We start from the raw sequence: 23754 nt of genomic DNA, 5'->3' as shown, positions 1-23754 counted from the left end.
GTAAGGAAACTAAGTTTTTTAAATTGCATTAACATAGAAAAGGGTATTCTTGTAGACAGCAAAAAGTTATTTATATCTATTTATATATTTATATCTATTTATAGTGCAAATTTGGCATCAGCTTCACTTCCTCCCATACTGTCAAATAAATTAACAATCATGACTACTTAAGATCTATAACAACATTTTTTCCCCTAGACACACTTCTGTGACAATTAGCAACTCCCCTTTCTTATTCAAAGGAATGAAGAGGGACATGATTCTCTCAGTTTTATGAAGTACTACAAGTGATTTTTTTCCCCTGGGTTATAAACTTAAAAGTGATTCTGTTCTTACTCTTGTATTTTATTTCTGGTGAGTTTCCTGCCTACTATTTATGAGCCACTTGAAAAAAAAAAAGGTATGTAGAAATCATTTATATTCATTCCAGTATCCTGCTTCCCATCTTACTACTTCAAGTCAGCCAGTAGTACAAAGCTAGAGGGCAAAGCATCATTTGCTTTATTCAAACAAACCAACTAATTACCAAGCAAAGATGAGTTTATTCTTCATGCTGAAAAAGCTATTCCTTTCAGGATAATGGAAATCACGCATCTTCATGAAAAAAAACAAACCAACAAAAAAAAAAAAAAAAACACCAAAACACCACCAAAAAGCCACTTAGCTACTTCCAGGATAACATCAAACTTGCTACAAAGCAAACAAAACTTCAAGCCTTGAATGAAGAGGTTAAAACCCTGCCAATACTTAGGCTGGCATTCATGTGTTTAACAGACAGCTGTCAATTATCAACACAAAACAAACCACCAAATACAGGACAGCTCCACACAAGAAGATAGCAGGTACTATTTCTAACTATAACTCTCAGGCCGTAAAGTGCTGAACATTTCCATTTCATTCCTAAAATAAACAAATCTATGAGGGCAAGAGTTTGAAAGTAGATACTGTTCCTTTGCTGCACATGCACAAAATTAAATACGTATTTAAGAGGTTCACTACTTTTACAGCTGTTGCCCTGAAGACCAAAAGCTAGTTTACTGCATGGGGAGTGCTGCTGAACTTCTCTCTACAGATATCCAGTTCTCTGAGAAAAAGCTACTAAATAAATGCATGTATACGCACTTTTAGATTCATGTACATCAAAGTACTGTTTGGTATATCAATGAAAAGGGACACTTACCAATTCCTCTACTCTCAGAACACATACAAAAGGTTTTTACTATCACTTACAGACCCTCGAAGAAACAGAATGGGAACTTTAGTTCCAAACTTCTCCTCCAGGGTGCTCACTGCAGACAGCAGCTGATATGCTTGCTTCCCAAAGTCCTGTAAACCGCCTTCAAAATCACTGGGGACTGCAAAACAAGACGCCCTGAAATGCACAAAGGAAACCAAGTTGAACACACATACAAATCAAGTCCACTCTCTTGGTTTGAAATATCAAGTGATAATAAAATACACACTTCAAGTTACATGAATATAAACAATTTAACACATTTAAGTGTAGGAACTAGGACTGAAAACATGAGACCAGGAAAAAGTCAAAATCACTTGTGGCTACCACAGCTGCCCAGCAATACAATAAGCAGTTCTTCATGGTACTTTCTGTGACAGAAAAACTTTGTCTCAGCAATCTCCTGAATTTAGTATTTTAATATATGGACCATTTTAGATACACAAGACATATCTTTAATTGCACCCAACAGCAAAGACTTTCTTTGGCTGCTTTTTTAGGTAACAAAGGGGATAAAAGCAGAAGGCAAGAGCAACGCCATTAATGCATTTCAAGGGTTTATTAATACCTTTATTGACTCAAAGAACTCATTGAAGAGTTATTAGCACAAATCATTTCTCAGGAGGAGAAAAAGGACAGTGATATATGGCATCTGATTTCAGTTCCACAACACAAAATGCAGCTCTCTTTCACTGGCACCTCAGCATGACTGCAAGGACTGAAATTATGATCTCTTCTTTAGTTTTAGTAGAGGCCAGGCAAAGATTTTTTGTCCTTGAGCATACAGGACATGTAACTGAATTGACAACATTTTTCCAGAAGGCAAACCAGCCTAACATCTTGTCTCAGATCAAAAAGCATCAGGATACCAGCAAGAAGAAGGAATCCTTTATTATAAACTTCAGGGAAAGCATGTACATTCACACAGGAGAAAACAAAAGTGATTCTGCTCATACCTGTGTGACTGCTGACTCCTGCGCTTCCCTTCAGCACACCTATGAGATTATTAGCAGTGCTAGAAAGAACACATGTCAGCACACACTGGAAGAGGAGAACAACTCCCTTTAATTTAATCTTAGACATGTGGTATCACACTCCACTTATGGGTGGGTTTTTTTAGGGATTAATTACCTAGCAGGTCTTAAACTGATGAACAGAAGTGTATCTCACAGCTGAAAAGTGTTACTCTAAACTCTTTTAGGAACTGTCACCATCTTTTGTTAATAGGCTTTCCCACATCTAGTTTCAAGCTGCCTCATGGGTTGCTCAACCATTTAGGAGAAGGTTAAAGACAGTTTTTCAGAGATAAACTTCAGGCAAGATCAGGTGCACAAAAAGTCAATTCTTCCAGATTATTTGCTCATAAGTCAGCCTGAGAGAATGTAAAGTCCTATATCAGTCTTCAGGGAAGAAAGCTTACCTGGACCTGCAGTTATCACAGCAATCTTCTGTGCCCATGATGCCAGAAGAAACCTTCCGGAGCTGTTTGTCTTCAAAATGAGACAGAATAATTCTACCCAAGGGAATGTAAAGAATTAAATAAAAGACCAAGAATTTACACATTAAATTTGCTGCAGAAAACTGAGTTGAAACCAGCATCATTAATTAATTCACTGGGGAGCCAATTATTTGGCCTTGATTCCTCTAAAGAAAGACTGGGATCTTTTTGAACAGTAAATAAGGAAATACTTGATGCATATGTATAAATATGCTGAAGGCTGTATTTTTTGATACTGCTGCTTCATATAAAACATGCTTGCAGAGCACATGGTCAATATAAGATGCCTCATGGTTACAACCTCCAGTCAAAATTGACTCAAGTGACAAAGCATTAAGTAGATTCTAGTACTTACTTCCTCCTGCAGCTATTTGACACAAGATACTTCCCTATTTTTCCCAACATCTTCAGTTTGTACAAACGGAAATCTTCATTGCGTATCTCGCTCAGAAGATGTCTGTCAGTCAAAGGAAAATAGAGCAGCCTTGAACATGACCACTATTCCCCTGTCCCACACTAAAAATGAAACATGCCAGACCTCTGCCTCAGTCAAATTCATCAGAAACAGCTACAAAATCCTGTCAAAACCAGACCCAAACTGCCTGCCTGTTTCTCCACAATCTTGATTCTTACAGCTCAGAGAATGCTCAGAAGAGCACCTTATTCATATTCCTACAAGTATGACCATTACTCAAAACAGGAGAGGCTTCTTCCAACTCCACAGGCTACAAAGCTTCAGAAATCCATGCCAAAAAAAACCAGAGGATGGAGGAAAGGGCAGAGAGGATTGTGAGAGGGCAGTTTCTCTGTCTCTAGTTTTCCAGACTCTGGCATGTTCTCACCAATGCTACTGCCACATTACAAAGTATGTCAGGATAGTCTTCTTTTAAGAAACTCAAAGGTTTTAGCAATCACTAGAAACAATCAACTGAGAAAATACATTGGGAGTACTGGAAAGGTATATGGAACACTCGCTCTGCCCATGCTCCGAGCTGCTGCATGAGCCAAACCTGAGCTATTATCCGCACCAATGCCATCAAAACCAAACCAAAACCACAGGTGTCGGGCAGCACATTAACATAGCTTCACCATTTCAGCTCAAAAGTTGAGCAAATCAAGTTTCTGCCTGCCCAGAAAAAAAGTATAGATTTCAGAGATGCTGGCAGCATGCTGACAAGCTCAAATGACTGAGTACAGACACTTCTGTGGTCCTGTAACAACCATGGACAAAATTAACAGAAGACCCCTACAACCAGGGGTCCTCCACCCAGAATAAAAAAGAGAATACATATTTCCCCATTTAGACATGCTTAATTCTACACCATTGGCACTCTTAGGGGTGATGATGGGTCTAAAACTAGGTCAGATAATTTACAGAACAAGTGACCAGGTTATGTCACTGCCTGCCTTGCAAAGCATCTTCAAGAAAGCAGAACTGGAACAAGGACAAACTAACACTAGTGCACTCGTGGACTACCTTCTGGAAGCATGTCATACTTAGTACTGTGTGTATTCAGGAAAGGACTTGGAACCATTCTGAAAAATGCATCACATCTTCAACAAAACCTACCCTGCTCCTCTATGTTTTGGCTATCTGTGTCAAAGCAGCTGTTTTCAGTCATTTACCTGTTGAAAGCCAAGTCTGATGCAGTCCACAAGACATGACAAGTAGCAGGAAGACCATCACGACCAGCTCTCCCGATTTCTTGGTAATAGGATTCCATTTCCTTAGGGGCACCATAATGAATAACCATCCGGATATCTGCTTTATTGATGCCCATTCCAAATGCCACTGTAGCTACAACACACTACAAAACAGGAATCACACACTGAAAGTTTGAAATGAGCATCAGGAATATGCCCGGGTTAATGCTCATACACTCGGTGACAACTTTTTGCCGTGGACTCAAAGTTAAGCCTAAATTACAGTGGCTTCCAACTCACACTGAACTTCCATAATGCTACCATTAAGTCTGATTCTGGTCAGAGTATGAACATAGGAATATAAAGATGACAGTTATCATGTGTAGAGGCAAATGCTAGAGTGGTTTCAAGCAGTTGTTCTCAAACAAGCATAAAAACCTATCATGAAGGGCAACACAAGCATAACTGTGCCTGCTTTGGAGGAAAGCAGTTCACAGAACTGATGATACTGTTCCAGCTACCACTGTTTTCCTCAGATGCCACACATTTTTAAGAGACTTACTGAAGGAATTTGAAGCATCAGCCAGGAATCCTATTACTGTCAGCTTAGACCAGCAATTTCTTTGCCCAGAATTGGAGACAAATGGCAAGCATGCTGACACTCCCAAATTCTTTCCTCTACCAGAAACTACAGTTATAAATAGGACCAAGTGAATTTAGTTTCCTACATACCTGAATTTCATCCCTCATGAACTGGTGATGGGCCTCTCTCCTTTGCTTGATTCCCATACCAGCATGGTATGCACGACAGGCCACACTGAGTTTCATCAATTCAGACGCAACCTGTTCGGTGGCCTTTCTGGAAGGGCAGTAGATGATAGTGGGCCCTTCAAACTCATATGCAGAACTGCTGTAAGTAATAGCAACATGTAAAGACAAAGAACAGAAGAAGTCACCCTTCCACTGAATGTCTGACTGGACCTAGTTGAAAAGCCAACATATCAGTTAACTGTCTTGGAGATACAGAAATTTAAACATGTTTTTAAATCGTCCACTCATGCACAAATTGTCTGTCCTTTAGAAAAAGTTCCTTTGGAACTACAATTAGTTTTAAGGGGGGAAAAAAAAAAAATCAATAAAATCTTACCATGGATTTGTAGCGGACTCACGCACCTTTTGTACAACACTATGTAGAGTTACCCACCAGCCAATCCATCATACTCATTCTAATTGCTACAGCAGGTCCTCTGAGGACCAAAGATCCTCAAGTAAGCAATATGCAGACAGCAGGGGTCCACCACTCCTTGCCTTAAAAGCCTTTCTTAACTTCGGAGTGGAGGATGGGCACAAGTGACTAGCATGATATCAGAGCCTAGCAATGGAATAAGCCCAGGCTCTTTCTCACCAAATCAGGTTAAGACTGCTACCAATTCTTAGCACACACTACCTTAACTCCAAAATACTCAATTATATCTGAACACAGGCTTAAATCCTTACCTTCCTTTCCTAATAAGGAACTGCTTCAAATCCCTAAGAATATTTCCACTTTGTTGTCCAACTTCCAAGTACAGATTAGGTCTGTCAAAACTGGTACATGTGACCTGGGGATTCTTCAGTTTCAGACAATTCATTATGTCCTCCCTAATCGACGGACTTGCGGTTGCAGTTAAAGCAACAATGGGAACCTGCAGTGAAAAGTAAAAGTCTAAGACCTCTCAGATTTTTGTTTTAAACAAGGAAAATCACGAGTCAAAACTGAAATAAGGTGTAAACAGGCACCTTTATCTGCTGATGATCACCGGATCAGCTCAGCTATTTGCAAAATATAGTTATTATTTAGCTTCCTAGACCTTTGGTTGACACTGATCAGGAGAGCAGACAGGGACAGAAGGAATGCTTGAAATACAGTTTTTATGTAAACGTGTGTTTTCTTTAGTTACATCTTCAAGTAGTCTACAGTCATTTTCTGAGATGACTAGGTAAGTTTAGGGAACACGGGACAACACTTACAAGAAGAGTGTGCAACATCCAGGGATAAGTTTTTGAGGTTTTACTATAAATTCTTGGAGAATGTCTAGAAATCACAGTTGCATGTTCTTACAAGCCACTGAGCCAGCCAGTTTAGAAAACATCCCTCAATATTAAACCAGAAGCTTAGGGACATCATTTTAGACAGCACAGGGATCCAAAGTAATTTAATTATTAGACGTTTCTGGTAGTCCAGGTTCAGAATATCCTACATATATGCATTTTGGGGAAAAAAAAAAAAAAAGACCAAAAAAACCACAAAAAACACACAGCTCAGCCACTGACAGGGACCATATACACTCCAAACCAGGTTGGTAAGTAAACCCCAAGAGCAACATTAAGACTGTTATTTCAAACTACCATACAAAATGAGATAACACCCTTCTCTTACGTTAGAAATCAAATATATAAAAACCTCACCGATGGCAGAGCCTTCCTTAATGAGCCTAAAGTTCTAAAAGAATTTCTGAAGTCATGGCCCCACTCAGAAATGCAATGGGCTTCATCAACAGCTATAAGGGTAATACCTGATGGGAACAAAATCAGAGCATGGGCACATTAACAAGACAAACTAACATGGGAATTGACTAAATACAAACACTATTCTGCTCAATCCCAAGCCTTCCTGAGAAGGCACCAGCTGTCTGCTTAGTATTTGTTTCTATAATGCCTTCTGCTGTACCAACCCCCTAGGTACATTTTTAAAATGACCTCTTAAGCAAAAAGAGCTAAAGAGCTTTTAAAGAATCCCCCTGAACCATCTCTGCTTCCTTCTCCAAGCTTCAGACTTCCAACATCCCTCACAATGGGTAAAAAAATTGAGCTACCTCAAATAACACCTTTTCCTACTCCAACTGCCAGACTTCAATAATAGTCACAAATACCAATTACACATCATTAACTTTATTTTCGCAATTGTAAAACAAAGCCTCAGAGTCTCAGGTCTGCACTGAAGAAAAGCGGAAGTCCAGAAAAAATTGAGGAGAGGTTAAAGATGTCCCTGGAAAATAACCTTACATAGTCTGAATCAGAGAAAACCCTCTATTAGAGTACAGATATCCCACACATGTTCAAAGTGCCCTAGTGCCAGAGGGGAGCAAGCATACAGTTTGTTGGGACGCTGGAAATTCAGATGTCTCATCTTCTCCCTAGATAGTCCTTCCTGCCTACAGCACTAGAAACTTAGTTCCTTACTTAAAAATTCTTGGTGTCTACATTCCTTGGAGTTTACCCAACTGAGAGATCCATCAGCTGCATCATCTTTGAAGAAGAGACTTTTTAGGATTGATAAGTCATAGAACGGTTTGAATTGAAAGGGACCTTAAAGCTCATCCAGTTCCAAGCCCCTGCCACAGGCAGGGACACCTTCCACTAGACCGGGTTGCTCCAAGCCCTGTCCAACCTAGCCTTGAACACTACCAGGGATGGGGCAGCCACAGCTTCTCTGGGCACCCTGTGCCAGGACCTCACCACCTCTGTAGTATTTCACAACAAAGTTTCACTGTAATGTCTAGTCTTTCTTAGACTGTAACAACACTTAAAAGGCTAAATATTTACTTATACATATTTCACTTCCTGTGACTCCAAGATGAGTCTTTTAGCACCTCTGCCCCCCACAGCTTAACATTCACATGCCAAGACCTTGCTAAAGACACCATTTATGTGATTTCTTTGTTTTTCCATCAGTAACAGGATCTTCTGACACCATTTAAATGGTAGCTGCTACAGTAACCTCTGAACCCACTAGCAGTTAAGAAATTGGTGAAAAGTGTTCAAGTATTAGAAAAAGTTTAAAAATATTTAGGCATTTAAGCTGCCTGCCAACTCAACCACAACTTACCAATAGTTTGACCAACCCTTACCCCCAACTTACCAATAGTTTGATCAAGCTCCTGAAGTAAGTCCAAGTTCCCTGAACAAAACTCTGGAGTCATATATATGACTCTGTACTGCCCCCTGAAACATCAAGAAAATACACTGTCATGGAAGGAAAACCCCCAGACAACTCAAAAAAACCAAAATCATGATTGTCTAGAAGATGTAAATGAACACAAGTACAGACTTCAGGATAGGAACAAGATCAAGGAAGTGAAGACCACAGAAAGCATTCCAGAGTAATAGGAAGGCAAGGCAGTAACAGTATTACAGGAAAAACAGCAGTGATTTACAAGGAGGGACTGTTGTGATGATTTGGTGACAAATACAGGTCTAAACCTTTTATGTGTGAAATTGTGTAGAAATCCTAATATAAAGCTGAGTCAACAAGCCCCATCTCCCCAGCCATGGGCTATAGACTCCCACACACTCAGGTTGGGTGGATGCAAGCAGTATCACCGACTGCCACATTGTAGGTCTGAGCCAGAAGCAAGAGTTTCAGTGATGATGGATTAGGGAGACATCCTACCTCTCAAACATACCTACATCAGAACCTCCAGTTCTAGAAAGCTTAGCTCAGACTTACCTTTTGATGCATTCTTTGATGTTTTTCGACTGAGCTGAACCAAGTAAACAAGCTGGAATACCTGACATGCTGCAGAAATAAAGATGCACAGTCACCAACAGATTTACTCCCAACACTTTCTGCCTTAGCATTCAGCCTATGCCAGCACATCATAAAAGAAGTCCAAGTTGTGTGGCCAGAAACCACTTTTTTCAACAGATCTTTCCAGGAAAAGCCTATTGAAAAAGCTGGATTCATCACTGGCTATTCCTGCCACCCAAGTGGTCTTCTGCTTCCCCTCCAGCTGTCACCGACATCATACACACTTCATTAGTGCAGTAAGGAATTGGAGAAATAAAGACCACTCCCCTTGCACAAGTTTACTAATAAATGTCCAAAAGAAGAAAATACAGTAAACACATTTTCCTCATTTATTACCTTACCCAGTTCACCACATTGCCTTACTGGTTGGCAATTTCCTTGCCTCGTCTTCCGCTCTTTTGTGAGCTACTGGTGCTGCATTTGCTCATTTTCAATCTGGAAGCTGCTTTTTAACGACAGATTCAGTAACTACATTTACCAGCTTAGCCACTTCATATTTGACCTCTTTCAGGACCCTGCAACGCCTGTCTTCTTAACGATTTACAGCATTTTTATTCCAGCCCTTTGTTTTGATAGCTTCTCCCCTCTTATTCCTGTGTTTCAGTCCCTGGCAGAACTGCACCCAGACTGCTAGACAAATTACTGAACTGCATTACATTATGGAAATTCAATCTCCTTGGCCTTCAGAATGAATGACCTGCTGAGAAGGCAGTGGATAAACCCTTTCCACTGAGGAAGAAAGTATAAAAGCCAAAGAAGCAGCTGAATACATATAGACACCCTGCCGATTAATACTCAGTCTAGAAGCTGGCTACACAGCCAGCATAGGCTGCCCAGCCATTCATCCACATGTAGTCATGATGTGCAGCAGAAAATACCACACATCATTGATGTTCCTTACTTGAAAGTAATCTTCATATCCTCTCTTTCACAAAAGACCTGCTCTTTCCAAGGAATGAACTAGACAATTCAGCGTGATTACCACAGCTTAAATGAGAAAGTTGCAGAAGTGAATAGCTGTTACAACAGAAAGCAAATACACATAAAGAAAGCATTATCAGGTCAAGAGAAACCTATTTGATTTTAACACACCACCTATAACTGCTCATGTAAGAGCAATTCAGGGTCACCCACTAGTTCCCCCCATCAGACCTTAAAAGAAGCGAAGAGGCCAGGTGTTAGGAGACCTATTACACCATTCATCTTCAACGTCTGTGCCGTAACATTGAACTGAATGGCCTACAGCTTCCAGCTGCATGTTGCTTAGATGTTACTTCAACACAAGGAAGCCCTACCAAATTTTGTCGTAGCACTCAGAGGCTGAAATAGCCTGTGAAGCTCCCTCATCAGTTCAGTCTTCACAAAAAAGGGCCTATGAATCCAGAAGTATGTGAGAAGGATCCATATTCAGGAACAACCCACCAGCACAGATCCTTTGCAAATCCACCCTACCATTCACATAACTGGCAAATGCAGTGATCCTGGACTGCTTACGCAGTTTGTGCATGTTCCGTGAGAAACGCATGCTTTACAGCTGATACACAGCTTTGCTGTACGAACCTGCAACCTTAAACACCAAGAAATAACACAAAGCAGAGTCCACTGGTTTCCACTGACAATTCAGGAGCAGCTTCTTAGTACTACTTACATCAACTGCAGCACTTGGTCCTCCATCAAGGAGATAAGAGGACAGACGACAATTCCTACAAGTCCAGTGTAAACAGGAGGAAACTGGTAGCACAAGCTTTTTCCATAGCCTTAAAGAAAAGGAGACATGAGACACCATTCTTTCTATGCAGCTACAGCATACAGCTGTACGGGACAATTTTAACACCCTGTTGAGCCCTAAAACAATAATCATAAAACAGTTAGAGTTGGAAGAAAGCTTAAAGATCATCTAGTTCCAAACCCATTGACAAAGGCAGGGACACCTTCCAAGAAATGATGTTTGTTCTGCTAGTACAGGAATAAAATTGCAACATAAATAAGGTCAGCAACCATCTGATACTCTTCTCTACACCACCAGTGACAGCAGCTAGGACATAAAAACAAGTAGCTAGTATAGCTACCTCAGACTTAGTGTCTCAATCAGGGCACCCTGCTCATGTGAGCCATATGGATAGTCTCCAAGTTAGAGTCCTACTCTCCCAGGAAAGATATTTCACTGCTTCTTAGGATGTAAAGTTAACTTACCAGTTGCCATGACAACAAGATTATCTCTTCTGTCTTCTAGAAGAGAATTGATCACTTTCCATTGGACCCTTTTAATTAAACAAAAGGGAATATTTTATTCTTGCTACCAAACTTAACATGGCAGTTTTCGTTAAACTGCATATTCAGTTGAATTTTGGGTTGAAGAAACCCTTCCAGCTGCCTTACAGCATGTTGTCTTTGCAAGCTGCAACCACTCAAACGCTCCAACTGCTGCAGGCAGTCCCCCCACTGCTACAGTTATATTCAACCACCTCAATTTTGCCAACCCTTCCATGGTCTCACAATGTACATAAATGTGCAGTCAATTTAAAAAGGCCCCCTGCCCCCATTTCCAAAAGTTTACCAAATACGGAGTAAAACAGTTTCCCCCTGCCGAAGTGTTGCTCTTAGGCTATGTCTTGCACAGAACGCATTCCACCACCAGTCATCCAGAAGATTTCTTCCCATTCCCATGCTCAAGCACCAAGGCACATGGTACACTCATATTATGCTACACAAGACAGCTAGATGTCTGTCTGTCCTGAATTAGAACCACATAAAGGATAACTAGACTATGAAAGCTTATCACACAGACAACAAACTACACGGATGTTGTGGCTTGCTCTTCGAAGACTGAACTAGACCTGGTTCAATAAAGCTTCAATCACAGAAGATGTGCCATCAGCAAAAGTCAAGAAGCTCATAGTCTACTATGAGATTACAGTGTTGCACTTAACACTCCATAAGATTTATCTTGACCTATTGTTGTGGCAAAGGCAGCTTTTCTTGTCCTAGAGATTTTGTACAGGTCTTACCTTGTTAGTAGTTTTTCAAGTAATAAGAAAATCAGTTGAAATAAGGAAGGAGAAAAATGAACCCTGGAGTTTATGTTTTAACAGAAAACGGACTTACGGCTTAAAAGAAGAATGCCCAAAATACGTCTTCAGACAGGTGATGTGTCTTTCACTAGGTAGTGGCAGCAATGGATCTTTAGTGGGAGAGAAGACAGAAAGTTCCATTTGGAATGAAATTTTAAGAAGATGAAGCACTGTCTTGACAAACAACAGTCTGCTCATGATTAGTGATGCCTGCCTGGGTGCCAAGATTTAAGTAAGTCCAGTGAAAAGAGACATCAAACTCTGAAGATATTTACTGGCTAGAATAAAGCATTAAGAAAGCAAAGGGGCTCCCCAGCGACCCTGCATGAGGAGGAGAACATATGGCTGCATTATTAACATAATAAAAGCAATAAGTATTGTAATGTGTAGCTACATTATTTGGACAAGATACTTGAGATGTTTCACTAGGCATGCCTTCAACAAGGATCCTACTGAAGTTACACTGAGGAACACTCAACACTGCAAGCTGCTAACAAATTCATGGTCCAAAAGTGCAAGGGGGATCCTGATTCTGCTGTGAGCACTGGAGAAACATATTCAAGATCTGTTGAAATTTATAGTTAACATTCAGCAGTAGAAAGCATGGCATTTTCACCTAGTTTTTGTCTGTTGGGCAAGCTCACATTCCCTGTAATAGCTTATCTGGCTGCTGTTTAGAGAGATTAACTGAAGAAGAAAGAATAACACATCTGTCTGCAACTAGTAGCCCATGGTCTGCTTAGAAGCAGAAAGCATGTCTTCTCCTGGCCTGGGCTACCTTACATAACCAGGAAGGAAGCTTTTGCACACAGGAACAGTCCAAACCAACAAAAACCAAGCTTTATTTCACCTCACATTTCAGCCTTTGTTCCCCATTTCCTTTGTCCCCGAAGAGCCAGCTCCAAAGCACTTGGTCAAGACCAACTCCAAGCCAGATTTTCCTAACAATTCTACCACAAAGCAACAGAGGAACAACAAAAGTAAAGCCCGGAGAAAGGTACCATCTCCCCCTCTGCTGTGTTCTGAATCACTCCCTTCAGTTCTGTGTGGCCTCCATGTCCCCATAACAGTTTTACTCCCACCAAGCATGCATAACATCTACCTATCATGGCAGGGTTCAACTATGTTTTGCCAAGGACACCTTCACATTTTCATCCTGACACACAGACAAGCACACTTTTCAAAACCCAGATGAGCTCCAATTTTTGCTTTAAGAAACCAAGCACAAAATGCCCATGTGCTTCCACATCTGCTTGACAGTGGATTTTTTTTTTATTTAATTACGCATTATAATTTAAAACATACCCAAACATTCCTCCTCTTCTTCCTCAACACCTTCATCTTCATCATCACCATCTGGTGAAACGTCCAATTCTGTGTCAGGACTTCTCCTGGCTTTATTGGACTCTCTTCCACTTAAAGCTCCTTCAGCATCATCTACATCTTCTAAAGACTAAGAATCAGGAGAAAAAGTTGTTTTGGAGCATGAAAGGACAGATAACAATGCATGTCTGAGGTAATATGATAAAGGGACATAAGAGTTTCAAACCGCTTATGACATGACTTAGATTTATCAACACACAGCATACAAGAAGGCACAGTGGTCAAACTACTTTATCAGTAGCATTCAAATTCCAAGAGCCACTTCCTGAATACCAATAACACAGCTTTGTTTCTTCACTGCAAAAAGGTCTTTGAAGTTTTGAAGACACTAAAATCTGTTGTTTGAGAAAATCAACAGTTGGATTTTTGACTTAAGTAGATGAAGGCACACATTTGATTGAGGCTAGTAAAAAAGCAGAAAGGATGGCGTCCCAATGTTGTGTTACACTCATGGTACTTTAACAAACACTAACAAATCATCTTCTACTCAAGTTAATGTTTTTGACAAAAACAGCATTTGCACGAGATTGACAAGCAGCACTAAGAACCATCTAGATGAGACCTGGTACTTCCCCAGGAGCTAAATCATCTTTCACCCCCCAACCTTTGAGTTTTGAGCAAGTTTGACCTCTTGAGCAAGCTCTAAGAAATACACTTGACATCACATGTGTACAAGCACACAAACATATGGAAGTGCTCAGGTGCAAACATTCAGTCACTTGACTCCAAACACATATATTATTCTGGAGAATCAGGAGAAAACCCAGGGTCAAGAAAAATAAGGTATCTGTATCTTCTTTTCAGGAAATCGAAGTTACACCATTAAAATCACATGAAGGAGCCTGCAAAACATGGCTACAAAACAAATTTGACCTACAGCCCAGGTTAGCAGCACCTGCATCACACAAACTGCCCTGTCAGCAAAACCACTTGGACAAAGGTTTGAATGCATGACAAGTGGAGTAAGACCAGTCTATGAATGATAATCTACACAAGCAGAGCAAGTGAGTGAACCAGGTCCAAGCTAGTATAGTCAAGATACAGCAGAACACAAATGATATTGCAGTCTAACACTGCTAAACTGAACTCTTCACGTATCCACATGTTCATCTGTCTTCTGTCCACCTCCTATAAGCAAAACAGTTTTAGCTTCGTATCCCCTCCCCTGAACTACACTATACTTCACTGTGACCCAAGAGCATTATCATTACCAGGAAAATTAAAACCAAACCCCTGAGGCACTCACTTTAAGCATCTCCATTTCCAGTTCTTCATCACTTTCAATGACAGAGGAAATATTTTGTTCATTGTCTGTGGAGCACACCTCCTAAGAATAAAATAATTTATTTTTCTTATCAGCAAAGTTATTTCTATTTTACCCACAACCTCTCAACCTTCGGTGAATACCGTACACAATTTCTCTGTATGCTTTTACTTCTCACCAAACTAAGCACAATATTAGGCTCTGAAGCATGCCCATAAAAAAAATAAAAAAACAAAATCAGAAAAATATTACAATGTAACAATGCCCTGGAAGAAGAGACAAAACCAGTATCATCAAGTGTGAAACACTTGGAATGTAAGAAAATCAGGTGATTTAAGAGGCACCAGTCTACATTCAGCAACCACAAGAAGGACTGCTGTTTACAGATCCTTTAGAAAAAGATCTGCTTTTTATTCATGACCAAGTCAGAGATGCTCAAGTGCAGAATTTCTCTCCATCCTGCCAGAAATTATTTGATAGCATATTAGCAACTGAAAGAGGAAAACTAATTAGATTATCTAGAGCTTCTGTCTCAGAATCCTTCCAAGCCCCATGACTGAAGAGCAGCTCAGTGCTTGACTACACCCACAAATAATTTCCAGACAGCCCTTCTACCAGCCCTGTAATAGTCCCTCAGGAATGCAACTTTTAAAAATCTTGGGGGAATTAAAGACAAGATCACTTCCCCTGCATGGGTGTCCATGATTAATGGAGGCTTTCCCCATTACCTGAGCTGCAGCTTCCCTGGCAAATTCTTCTGCAGCCTGACATTCCAAGACCTGAAGTTCCTGCTCAGTAATGTCTAGTGACATGAAGTCCTCTCTGCACACGTTGTCCTCAGAGCTGGCTGCTGCAGCCCCATCTTCTACAGCGCTGCCCCTCTCTGCCTCTTCTTCTTTAAGACGTTCCTCCCAGAAGCCAGCTAGTGTAGCATCAGAGCAGATGCTGAAGTCACCTTCAAGTTGTTTAGCTAATTCAGGCATTTCAACTTTCTGTGCTGCAACAATTGCTGACTCTGCTTCAAGATTTGTTGGGCTTCTGCCCGAGCTCTTCTCCAGTACAGAAGGAGAACCTGAACCAAACAGCATGCTTCTTAAGGCAGTTACATTCTCTGATATGTTAGCTGTTATTTCTGCAGCCCTAGAAGGTAAAACAAGACAGCTAAACCAAACCGATAAAAGCAGTTACTACACATACCTCAGCCACAAACAGAACCTGAGTGTTCTACCCTCTTTCTCAAAAGAGTTTGTCCAAAACTTCACTCGTATCAGTGGCATTCCACATGTGTGACAAATTTCTTTACACTGAAGACTACCTATAAAGACCCCCTGAAAACACTGTTTGTGGTACTGTCCCCACACTTACATCAAGTCTCCAGACTTCCAGTAGTCAGTCATGTGAGAGTCCTGACATCTTGCTGCGCATTTCAGCAAGAAGCAACAGATTCAGCCAAGTTCAGTGTCAAACCCATTGCAATTAGACCAGTGAAAACCTCTGGTCCTACATATAAAGACAATGTTTTCCCACCAAGTGTAGAATGCTTTTACTTGGAAAAACATAGATACTGCTGCTAACACCCATGCATTTTGTTGCGTGAAACCTCAGGGATCAAGACCAAAACACTTTTGTTACAGGTAGAGACAAGCTGGCAAAACTCTAACCTCTGCACATTTTCAAGCTGCCCACAAGAGTCAGGGATGCAAGAAGCCAGGTCTGTTATTTCTGCAGCTAGTGAAGTCAAGCGCTCCTTCACACCCATGGCATCTGTAAGAAGTACCATCAGAGTTATTTCACAACAGCTGAGGTCTAACAGCTATATGCAAACAAGTTCTACTCAAGTAATTCCAGTTCTACAAGACCTAGAGCTGAAAAGACAGCCTTTTCCAGTGCTTAAATGACAAGTACACAGAATGAGGCCAAGCATTTCTTCCAGTGGCTGGTTACACATGCTCAGGGAAAAAGGATATACAACTGGACCATTGCTAAGTGATCTTTCCTCAGTATCTGCTCCAGCTTCCAGGAAAAATTGCTGCTAACACAGATATGCTGACTAAAGCAAACTCAGAAACTTGCACCTAATATTAAGATAATACTGCCACTTCTGGCTGATAGGAAAGTAAAATTCAGCCAGTACAAAATGGAAATACACTTCTCACCTCTTTTTCCAACCATAAGCTACATGCATTCCATAACTTTGCCTATGATGCATGAACTGAACAAGTACTGAGACTTCCAAGCCACTGTTCTAATCAAGTAAATAATGCTAAGCTGCTCTATAAATTTGGGTCCTATTAATACACCTCAAGAAGACATTTCTTCATAACATGCTTTCTTTCTCAGGTTTTATCTCTTTTTGAACTAGATATTTGTCTCTGCATCAGCAAAATTAGTATTAACTCACTGAAGTCTTTCCATATACAAACTGGAATAACAACAGGAATTCTTACCACCTCTGTATACAGCAGAAATAAACAACATAGTAAGACTGCATTCCTACATGATGGAACATACATAGTATGGTAAACCAGGACATCCGAGAACCTTTACAGCCTGTTCTCTCTCTGAAGGCACTCACAAAGAAGCCAGACAATCCTAACAAAGATACTATGAAAAAGAATGTTGGCAAAAAGAGTATTTCACTGTACATCAAATGAACTCCTTATGCTTGAAAGTATAATTTACCTCTTCTCCCACAAAGTACTTTCTGGTCACTGTTATTCATATTTTTCAGTTTTTCATAAATGATAAAACCAGCCTGCAAAATAAAGAGAAAAAATATCCCTCAGTGCTCTGCAGAGAAACACCATCTCAGACAAAGCAAAAACAATAAACAAGAATTAATAGAGCAAATTGTGGCTTGAATACATTCTGAACATCCACTCCTGATTTGTTGGTACATGCCATACAAGCACTTAAGGTCTGTCCTACTGCACTGTTCGTCACAGCCAGGTAATACTTTACAGAACGTTTCACACAAGTCCTGACTCGGGATCCACACTGTAGCAGAAACTCTTATCTAGACCCCAGCACAGTTATCTTACCAAGTTACCTGCAGAGAGCTCCAAGTACTCAGCTCCCGGTTTCACCATCCGCTCCACTTCATGCAGATTTAATGTAGCGCTCCAAGAGAATAGCTATGAACCTACTAAGATTCTGTGTGCTTAATACTTCCCTTGATATGAAGAATAAGTTCTAACACAAAAATGCAGCCTAAAGCCAGGAATGTGCTAATTAGGCTACACATGTTAATGAGAGCATCTTAAAGAGGGAAGAAACAAGTGACTGCCTTATGTTTTCCTGTGAGGCTCCAAGAGGCAGGTGAGGTGAACAGAGCATAGCAGGGAAGAGGCACTGCCTGGAAAATTGCTGGTTACAGCAGCGGCACCAGGCACAAAAAAAGGAAAAAAAAAAAAGACAAACAAAAAAGACAAACAAAAAAAGAGTTCCTTTCCTTACTGGGTTGGGTCTTAACAGGTACTAAACTAGAAAATGTGCAATCTTTCCTGAGTCAAGAAAAACCAGAGACCTTTGTCCCACTTTCCTTCCACTATCTAACCTCAACACAGAAATAAAAGCCGGAAGGTATTTTATTTTGCTGCCATAAAAAAATCATCTTGTCCCAGGAAGCAGGCAGCACGCAGCAGCACAGTGGTAAACCCCTTTCACAGAACTGCAGGAAAAGGATCCTCTTTCTGAGACTGAGGTAGCAGACACTTCTACAGAGCTACATAAATCCACATCCAACTACATTACTCTTTCTGGTAATCCATACTGTGGTTCTGCTACATTAGCCACTAGAAGAGGTTGCATTTCTTCTTAGTTGCTTATTAATTTTATCTCACCTATTATATTTGGAAGGATTTTGATTCATAAGCTGCTCAACAAAGATGAGCAAAACCCCCAGCAGAAAACACAGCCAAAATTGCTAACCAGCTACAGTTAATACCTGCAGAAAAGGGAACCAAAAAATAATTACCCACTCTTCACTTCCATAAGTGATTACTGTACATAAATACACACCAGATATGTTACACCCATGTGGGATAATCATACTAAAAGCATTTAGGCTTTCTCCATAAAGATATATATATAAAATTCACCCAATGGCTCCATCAAAACTCACTTCCCTGAAGTGATAACTTGAAGCAAGTCCAAATGAACAGACACTCCTCAAGCAGATTGTTGGTGCCTGGGTAACTTGGCACATTCAAAGCACAGCAAAACTTCCAGGAGCTCTGCTTCCTGGAAAAACTTCAATAAAAAGCCAAATCTTGGAACACCGTGAAACATTTAGAGGTAAGGACCCCATGGGAGTCCCAAGGCTGCTGCGGAATGGGGTTCTTTCTTCCATCTACATTCAATTTTCTATGTGAAGTGTTCATCACAATATCCTCTTTCAGTGATGCAGGTAATAAACCAGGTTAGCGTAGGTACAAGGCAGCACCATCTTCAACAGAGAAGATACTATGACACTCAGGATGAACACTGAGGTTTAAAACCCTGAGATAAGAAACTGGACAGCAACATATCTGGTGGCATTTCCACCTTTAAGCATCCCATATCCACAGCAGACCTCATGGTCTTTCTACATTCACTATGTTCTACAGCAGAAAGCTATTAAAAACTGCAGCTAACAGCACACTAGAGAAGACTTAACATGAGTAGAACAGTGATCTCTCCTTGTACGTACATAGGCATCTGTGGCTGCATACAATTTTTGCTCCTCGTTGAGTGGAAACTCTTTCCAGTTACTACAGCGGACAGACTTATCCTTCAAAAGCTGCTTGCCAAAAAGGTGTTTTACCAGACCATTTAGACTCCAGATCTCCTTACACCTCAGCTGGGGAAAGAAAACAAACAAAAAAAAAGGCCTTGTTTAAAGGAGGAAGCAATTGACACAGAGTGTTTTCCTCAAAGCAGTAAAGTGTACTTAATCCCTCATTAGAAGCAAAGAGCTCTGGGTTAGTCAGCACAAACCAGTTTCTGAAAGCACTAACTGTTTCTCTAGGCTTAAATCTTTTCTCATCACATTAAAAGGTAATTTAGCCATTTGCAAGCTGTACTTCCCTGCCCTGAAACTCTATTGCTAGAGGACATAGCTACATTATCAAGCTGGAAAAATTGCTTTAGGGCCAGGTGAGTCCACACTATGTGAGGTGGTACTGTAATGCTACCAAAAATATCTGTACAATGTAGTCTCCAGTTGATAAAACCTTAGACTTAAACAGTAACCCTTTCCTCCAGGATTTTTCTATTATTTGCCTTTCAAGTTAGAGAAATTCCATATCCAACACTAGGAAATTATTTATATAAACACAGGAGTAATCAAGTCTTCCTGTAAGTGTTTTGTCATCTTCTGCAAGTCTGAAACCAAGCACATGCCAGAGCGTGACATTTAGACCATGCTAGTCACCACTCGGCATGCTGCGAAGCAGCAGTACATCAGAAGTCTCTAGAAGTCACCCCACCTCCCTGCAGTTTTCAACTGCTTTTGTAATCCTACTTGTCATCCACAGTTGCCACATGCTATCATCCTAACAGCCAGTCTGGGAAACTTCCCTTCAGACCCTGAGGATTCAGGACTCACAGGCACAGCTTTCCACTATTCCAGCTTGCAACTAGCTGCAAAACCATGCGGAACTGCAGCATTATCAGCTCATTGCTTTAAACCCAGTCTAAAAAAAATCCCAACCAACTGCTCATTTTAGGTTCCCACAGCCTTTCCCCCTGCATTGTGCCATTACATATAACCCTATTTTGTTCTCTCAGGCTTCTCTTTCAAGTTTATTTTTGGTTTGTTTTCTCTTCACCAGAAGATCACATTGCTCATCTTCATAACAAATTATCCTGGAGTCGAACACTGGGATTAAAAAGGGTGAGGGGAGTGAACTGAGGAAACACCTAGTCTGAAAATAAACAGCTCCTACTGCTTGAGGAAAAGAGTTTAATATGTACAACTCCCAAGCTGCTAAGAATTGAAGCTCCAGGTTTCAATCTCAATTTCAACTCCAGTGCTCATAAGGAGAGCACTGCCCCAAATGCCGATGATACATTACATAGCTATGATTTAATTACACAGGGCACATAAAGCACAGAGCAGAGAAAGGTATCAGTAGTGTTATTTCTGCACATAAATCTGTCCTCCACCAAGAAACTACAACTGCTGCTATCATCCCATCAAACAAAATATGCACAGAAGGAAAGAAAAGTGCATGGAAAGGCCAAGTACAGGTGAGGAAAAGCCTCGCATATACCAAAAGAGAAGCTTTAAGGTACATGTTAGAAATAAGCATGGCAGTGTGATTTGGAAGGTAATGAGCCTTTTGCTCACTTCCTTATTAAGATGGTGTTAGTGACACCCTACATTGAATGCTACCTAACCAAAATCCAACTAATATGAAATTCAGGGTGCACCAAACACAACACTACTTCTAAACAACAGGCCATGAGGCTCTGGAACCTGCACACACATGACAGCGGAGGCAACACCAACTTCAGAGTCATGACGAGTCTATGAAAGATATTTCATAGAATCACAGCAGGGTTTGGTTTGGAAAGGAGCTTAAAGATCATCCAATGCCTACCCCCCGTCATAGGCAGGGACACCTTTCACAAGACCAGGTTGCTCAAAGCCCCGTCCAACATATTTCTAGGGCTCTAGCTTATGTGGTCAACAACTCTACATGAAGGACTTGAAGGAAGACCTTGGTGCTTGAAGGACTTGAAAGACCACCAAGCAAGGCATGGCACAAGAACTGCCTCCCTTTGAACAGGCATCAGTCCACATCATGTCCACAGTCATCATCCACAGCATTTCCTGCATCTTAAAGGTTCAGCCATTGCTGGGACAATCGCGCCACTGCCAGCAGAACCCTGACTAGACATAATCTAGTACTAAGGAGTAAAGAAAATGCACCTGCAGCTGAATTACCTTCGTAAACATGAGGGCTGAACAGGCGGGACAAATATTCACTAAGCACTAGCTCACTGAAAGGCAGTACTCAGTTTTGTGGAATTCCTTGAGAGTTCTTTATAAACTTAAGTTACAACACATCCCTGTTTTATTCTATAGAACATGTTTGCTATTAGCATTGAGCTCCATTATGAAGCCAAGGAAGCCCCCTTTTTTGTAGCACAATAAAAAAATCCCTTCCCATAACAAAAGGGTTTTAAGTTTTACCTTCTCATTAGCAATGTCAGCCAGCTCCACAAAGCTCTTCAGTTTGATTTCAAAGTCACTCATCAGCTTCCATTGATCTCCCTCAACTCCTACACCAACCTTTTTAATTGTTTCATCTTCGAGCAGTCTTTTGAGTCCCTTGGGAAAACCTAAAAATAGATGAAGCCCAAACATGAGAAACTAAGTACTGGAAGATGCCAGAAAGTCTAAAGGAAATGACAAAATCCTAGCAAAAGCAACATCTGCAAAAAAATGTGCTTTTAGAGGAGAAGCCCCAAAGTTGCTCTGTTTATGTGGCTGCTTGCACTCTGGAATGAATACAAACACCAAATGGTTATAATGTATTATCTGCAGACAAGCAGAAATGAAGCATTGGAAACATGCAAATTCATTCTGCATCTAAAAACAAACTAGTAAGAAATTTAACAACCTTGTTTTGCCTTAGTAATCACTATAACACATAACAAAAAGGCAACCTCTAGCTGAGAAAGACTTCAGTTCACAGATTTTGATGCTCATGAAACAAGACACAACATAACTTTACACATAATTCCTTCCAGGTTTTGCTATTTCCCATTCCTGGGAAACCATGTAAACCATAAGCATGGGAAATGACCAGGAAAACAGATTCTGTGTAAAGACAGTCGATGCTAACACTGGGCTGGTCCAACGGTAGCATTTGGAAAACAGAACCAGCCATGCAGATCCTCTGCCAAGCCCAGACAAGTCTTTTCTTTCTTGTAAGAAAGAAAGATATTCACGGATATACACAGATGCTTAGTATTATATTTTGATTTATCCCTAACTTTTGGCACCACAGTCCTGGATCAAAGACTATTTTCAAGCTTACAGGACTGAATAAGAGCACATACCTTTCATATCTGGTTTTCTACAGAAGGCAACAACCATAGACCTTTCATACATGAACCAAAACCTCTTGGTTTTTTCTCCCCACTGTGTTTGATTCCATTTAAAATTATGAGTATCTTAAATACATACCTTGAGAAACCCATAGCTGAATACCTTGAATGAGTCTCAAGTAATTCTAGTACCTACAAACACACATTACTTAATATCTGGCTTGGTTCTCATTTCAAATTTCACCTTTTAACTACTGTAATATGTGTTTATACACTTCAACAATCATTTTGTATGGCTGATTTTATTTTATACATGACTATCTCCACACTTTCATGGCCACCACTGACACACAACACAGACATCTTTGCAACTATAGACAGCCACAATCAGCTGTGCTGAGAAGCTCCAGATCCATTTAAAAATTAGAGAATACTCCTCTGTGGAGGAGACAGTTGAGCTGACCAAAAGCTTGCAACATACACAGCTGACTTAGGGAATAAAGGATTTTCACTAAAGAATATAATCATGAAAACCTTCAAGGATGGCAACTTCCCAGCAGAGGGCATTTCCCCCATTTCTACCACCTAATTTCTAGAAAAGTGACTGCATGAACTAAAGAAGTCTAAGTTCCAGAACTGTACAGAGACTAAACCCTGAGAAACAGCCCATGTTTTCTTGAAAGTCTGCAAGAAAAAAAAAGACAATGACATGGAAAATTATCCAGAATCTTCCTGATAAATAGATGTAGTTTTTTCTTTTATACACAGTTCAAAAATTCTCCACTGCCTTCTTCCTGCAGAAAGAAGCATTTCTTCCCCATTCCCTCCCCCCAGAATGGTGGGTCTTATCCAACTGGCTAATCCTGCTAACATAGATGTTTCTGTAGATCAAATATATTCTGCATAATAAGCAGAAATTGGCTATGGTTCCTGCAAAAAGGTTGACATCTCCATTCAAAACACACCTCCCACTGGCAAGAACTGGAATTTTAGGAAATGATTCAGGAGGAAACACCATCTTCTCCTGTAACACACAGTAGCCCGCATGCA

At 40.5% G+C, this 23754-nt stretch overlaps 1 protein-coding gene across 6 annotated transcripts in view; it reads right to left on the bottom strand.

Annotated features, from left to right (window-relative positions):
• The window catches only part of WRN (WRN RecQ like helicase), a 48499-nt gene that overhangs the window by 17137 nt on the left and 7608 nt on the right, over window positions 1–23754 (bottom strand). For 5 of the 6 annotated variants that reach the window (XM_065685016.1, XM_065684975.1, XM_065684996.1 and 2 more), the window contains 19 exons: window positions 21845–21993; window positions 19355–19504; window positions 17347–17419; window positions 16326–16428; window positions 15393–15804; window positions 14647–14727; window positions 13323–13470; window positions 12052–12127; window positions 11140–11207; window positions 10595–10703; window positions 8866–8934; window positions 8278–8360; window positions 6825–6931; window positions 5874–6061; window positions 5109–5286; window positions 4359–4540; window positions 3088–3189; window positions 2655–2747; window positions 1231–1372 (listed from right to left, as the gene is read on the bottom strand). In XM_065685016.1, coding sequence (XP_065541088.1) covers window positions 1231–1372; window positions 2655–2747; window positions 3088–3189; window positions 4359–4540; window positions 5109–5286; window positions 5874–6061; window positions 6825–6931; window positions 8278–8360; window positions 8866–8934; window positions 10595–10703; window positions 11140–11207; window positions 12052–12127; window positions 13323–13470; window positions 14647–14727; window positions 15393–15804; window positions 16326–16428; window positions 17347–17419; window positions 19355–19504; window positions 21845–21993 — 2513 coding nt within the window. The remainder of the gene's footprint in view (window positions 1–1230; window positions 1373–2654; window positions 2748–3087; window positions 3190–4358; window positions 4541–5108; window positions 5287–5873; window positions 6062–6824; window positions 6932–8277; window positions 8361–8865; window positions 8935–10594; window positions 10704–11139; window positions 11208–12051; window positions 12128–13322; window positions 13471–14646; window positions 14728–15392; window positions 15805–16325; window positions 16429–17346; window positions 17420–19354; window positions 19505–21844; window positions 21994–23754) is intronic. The other variant, XM_065684986.1, reaches the window with a different exon arrangement.

This window comes from Lathamus discolor, chromosome 1 (genome assembly GCF_037157495.1).
Source record: "Lathamus discolor isolate bLatDis1 chromosome 1, bLatDis1.hap1, whole genome shotgun sequence".
Taxonomy (NCBI): domain Eukaryota; kingdom Metazoa; phylum Chordata; class Aves; order Psittaciformes; family Psittacidae; genus Lathamus; species Lathamus discolor.
The sequence above is the reverse complement of the archived record's forward strand: the minus strand, read 5'-3'. Positions and strand labels throughout refer to the sequence as shown.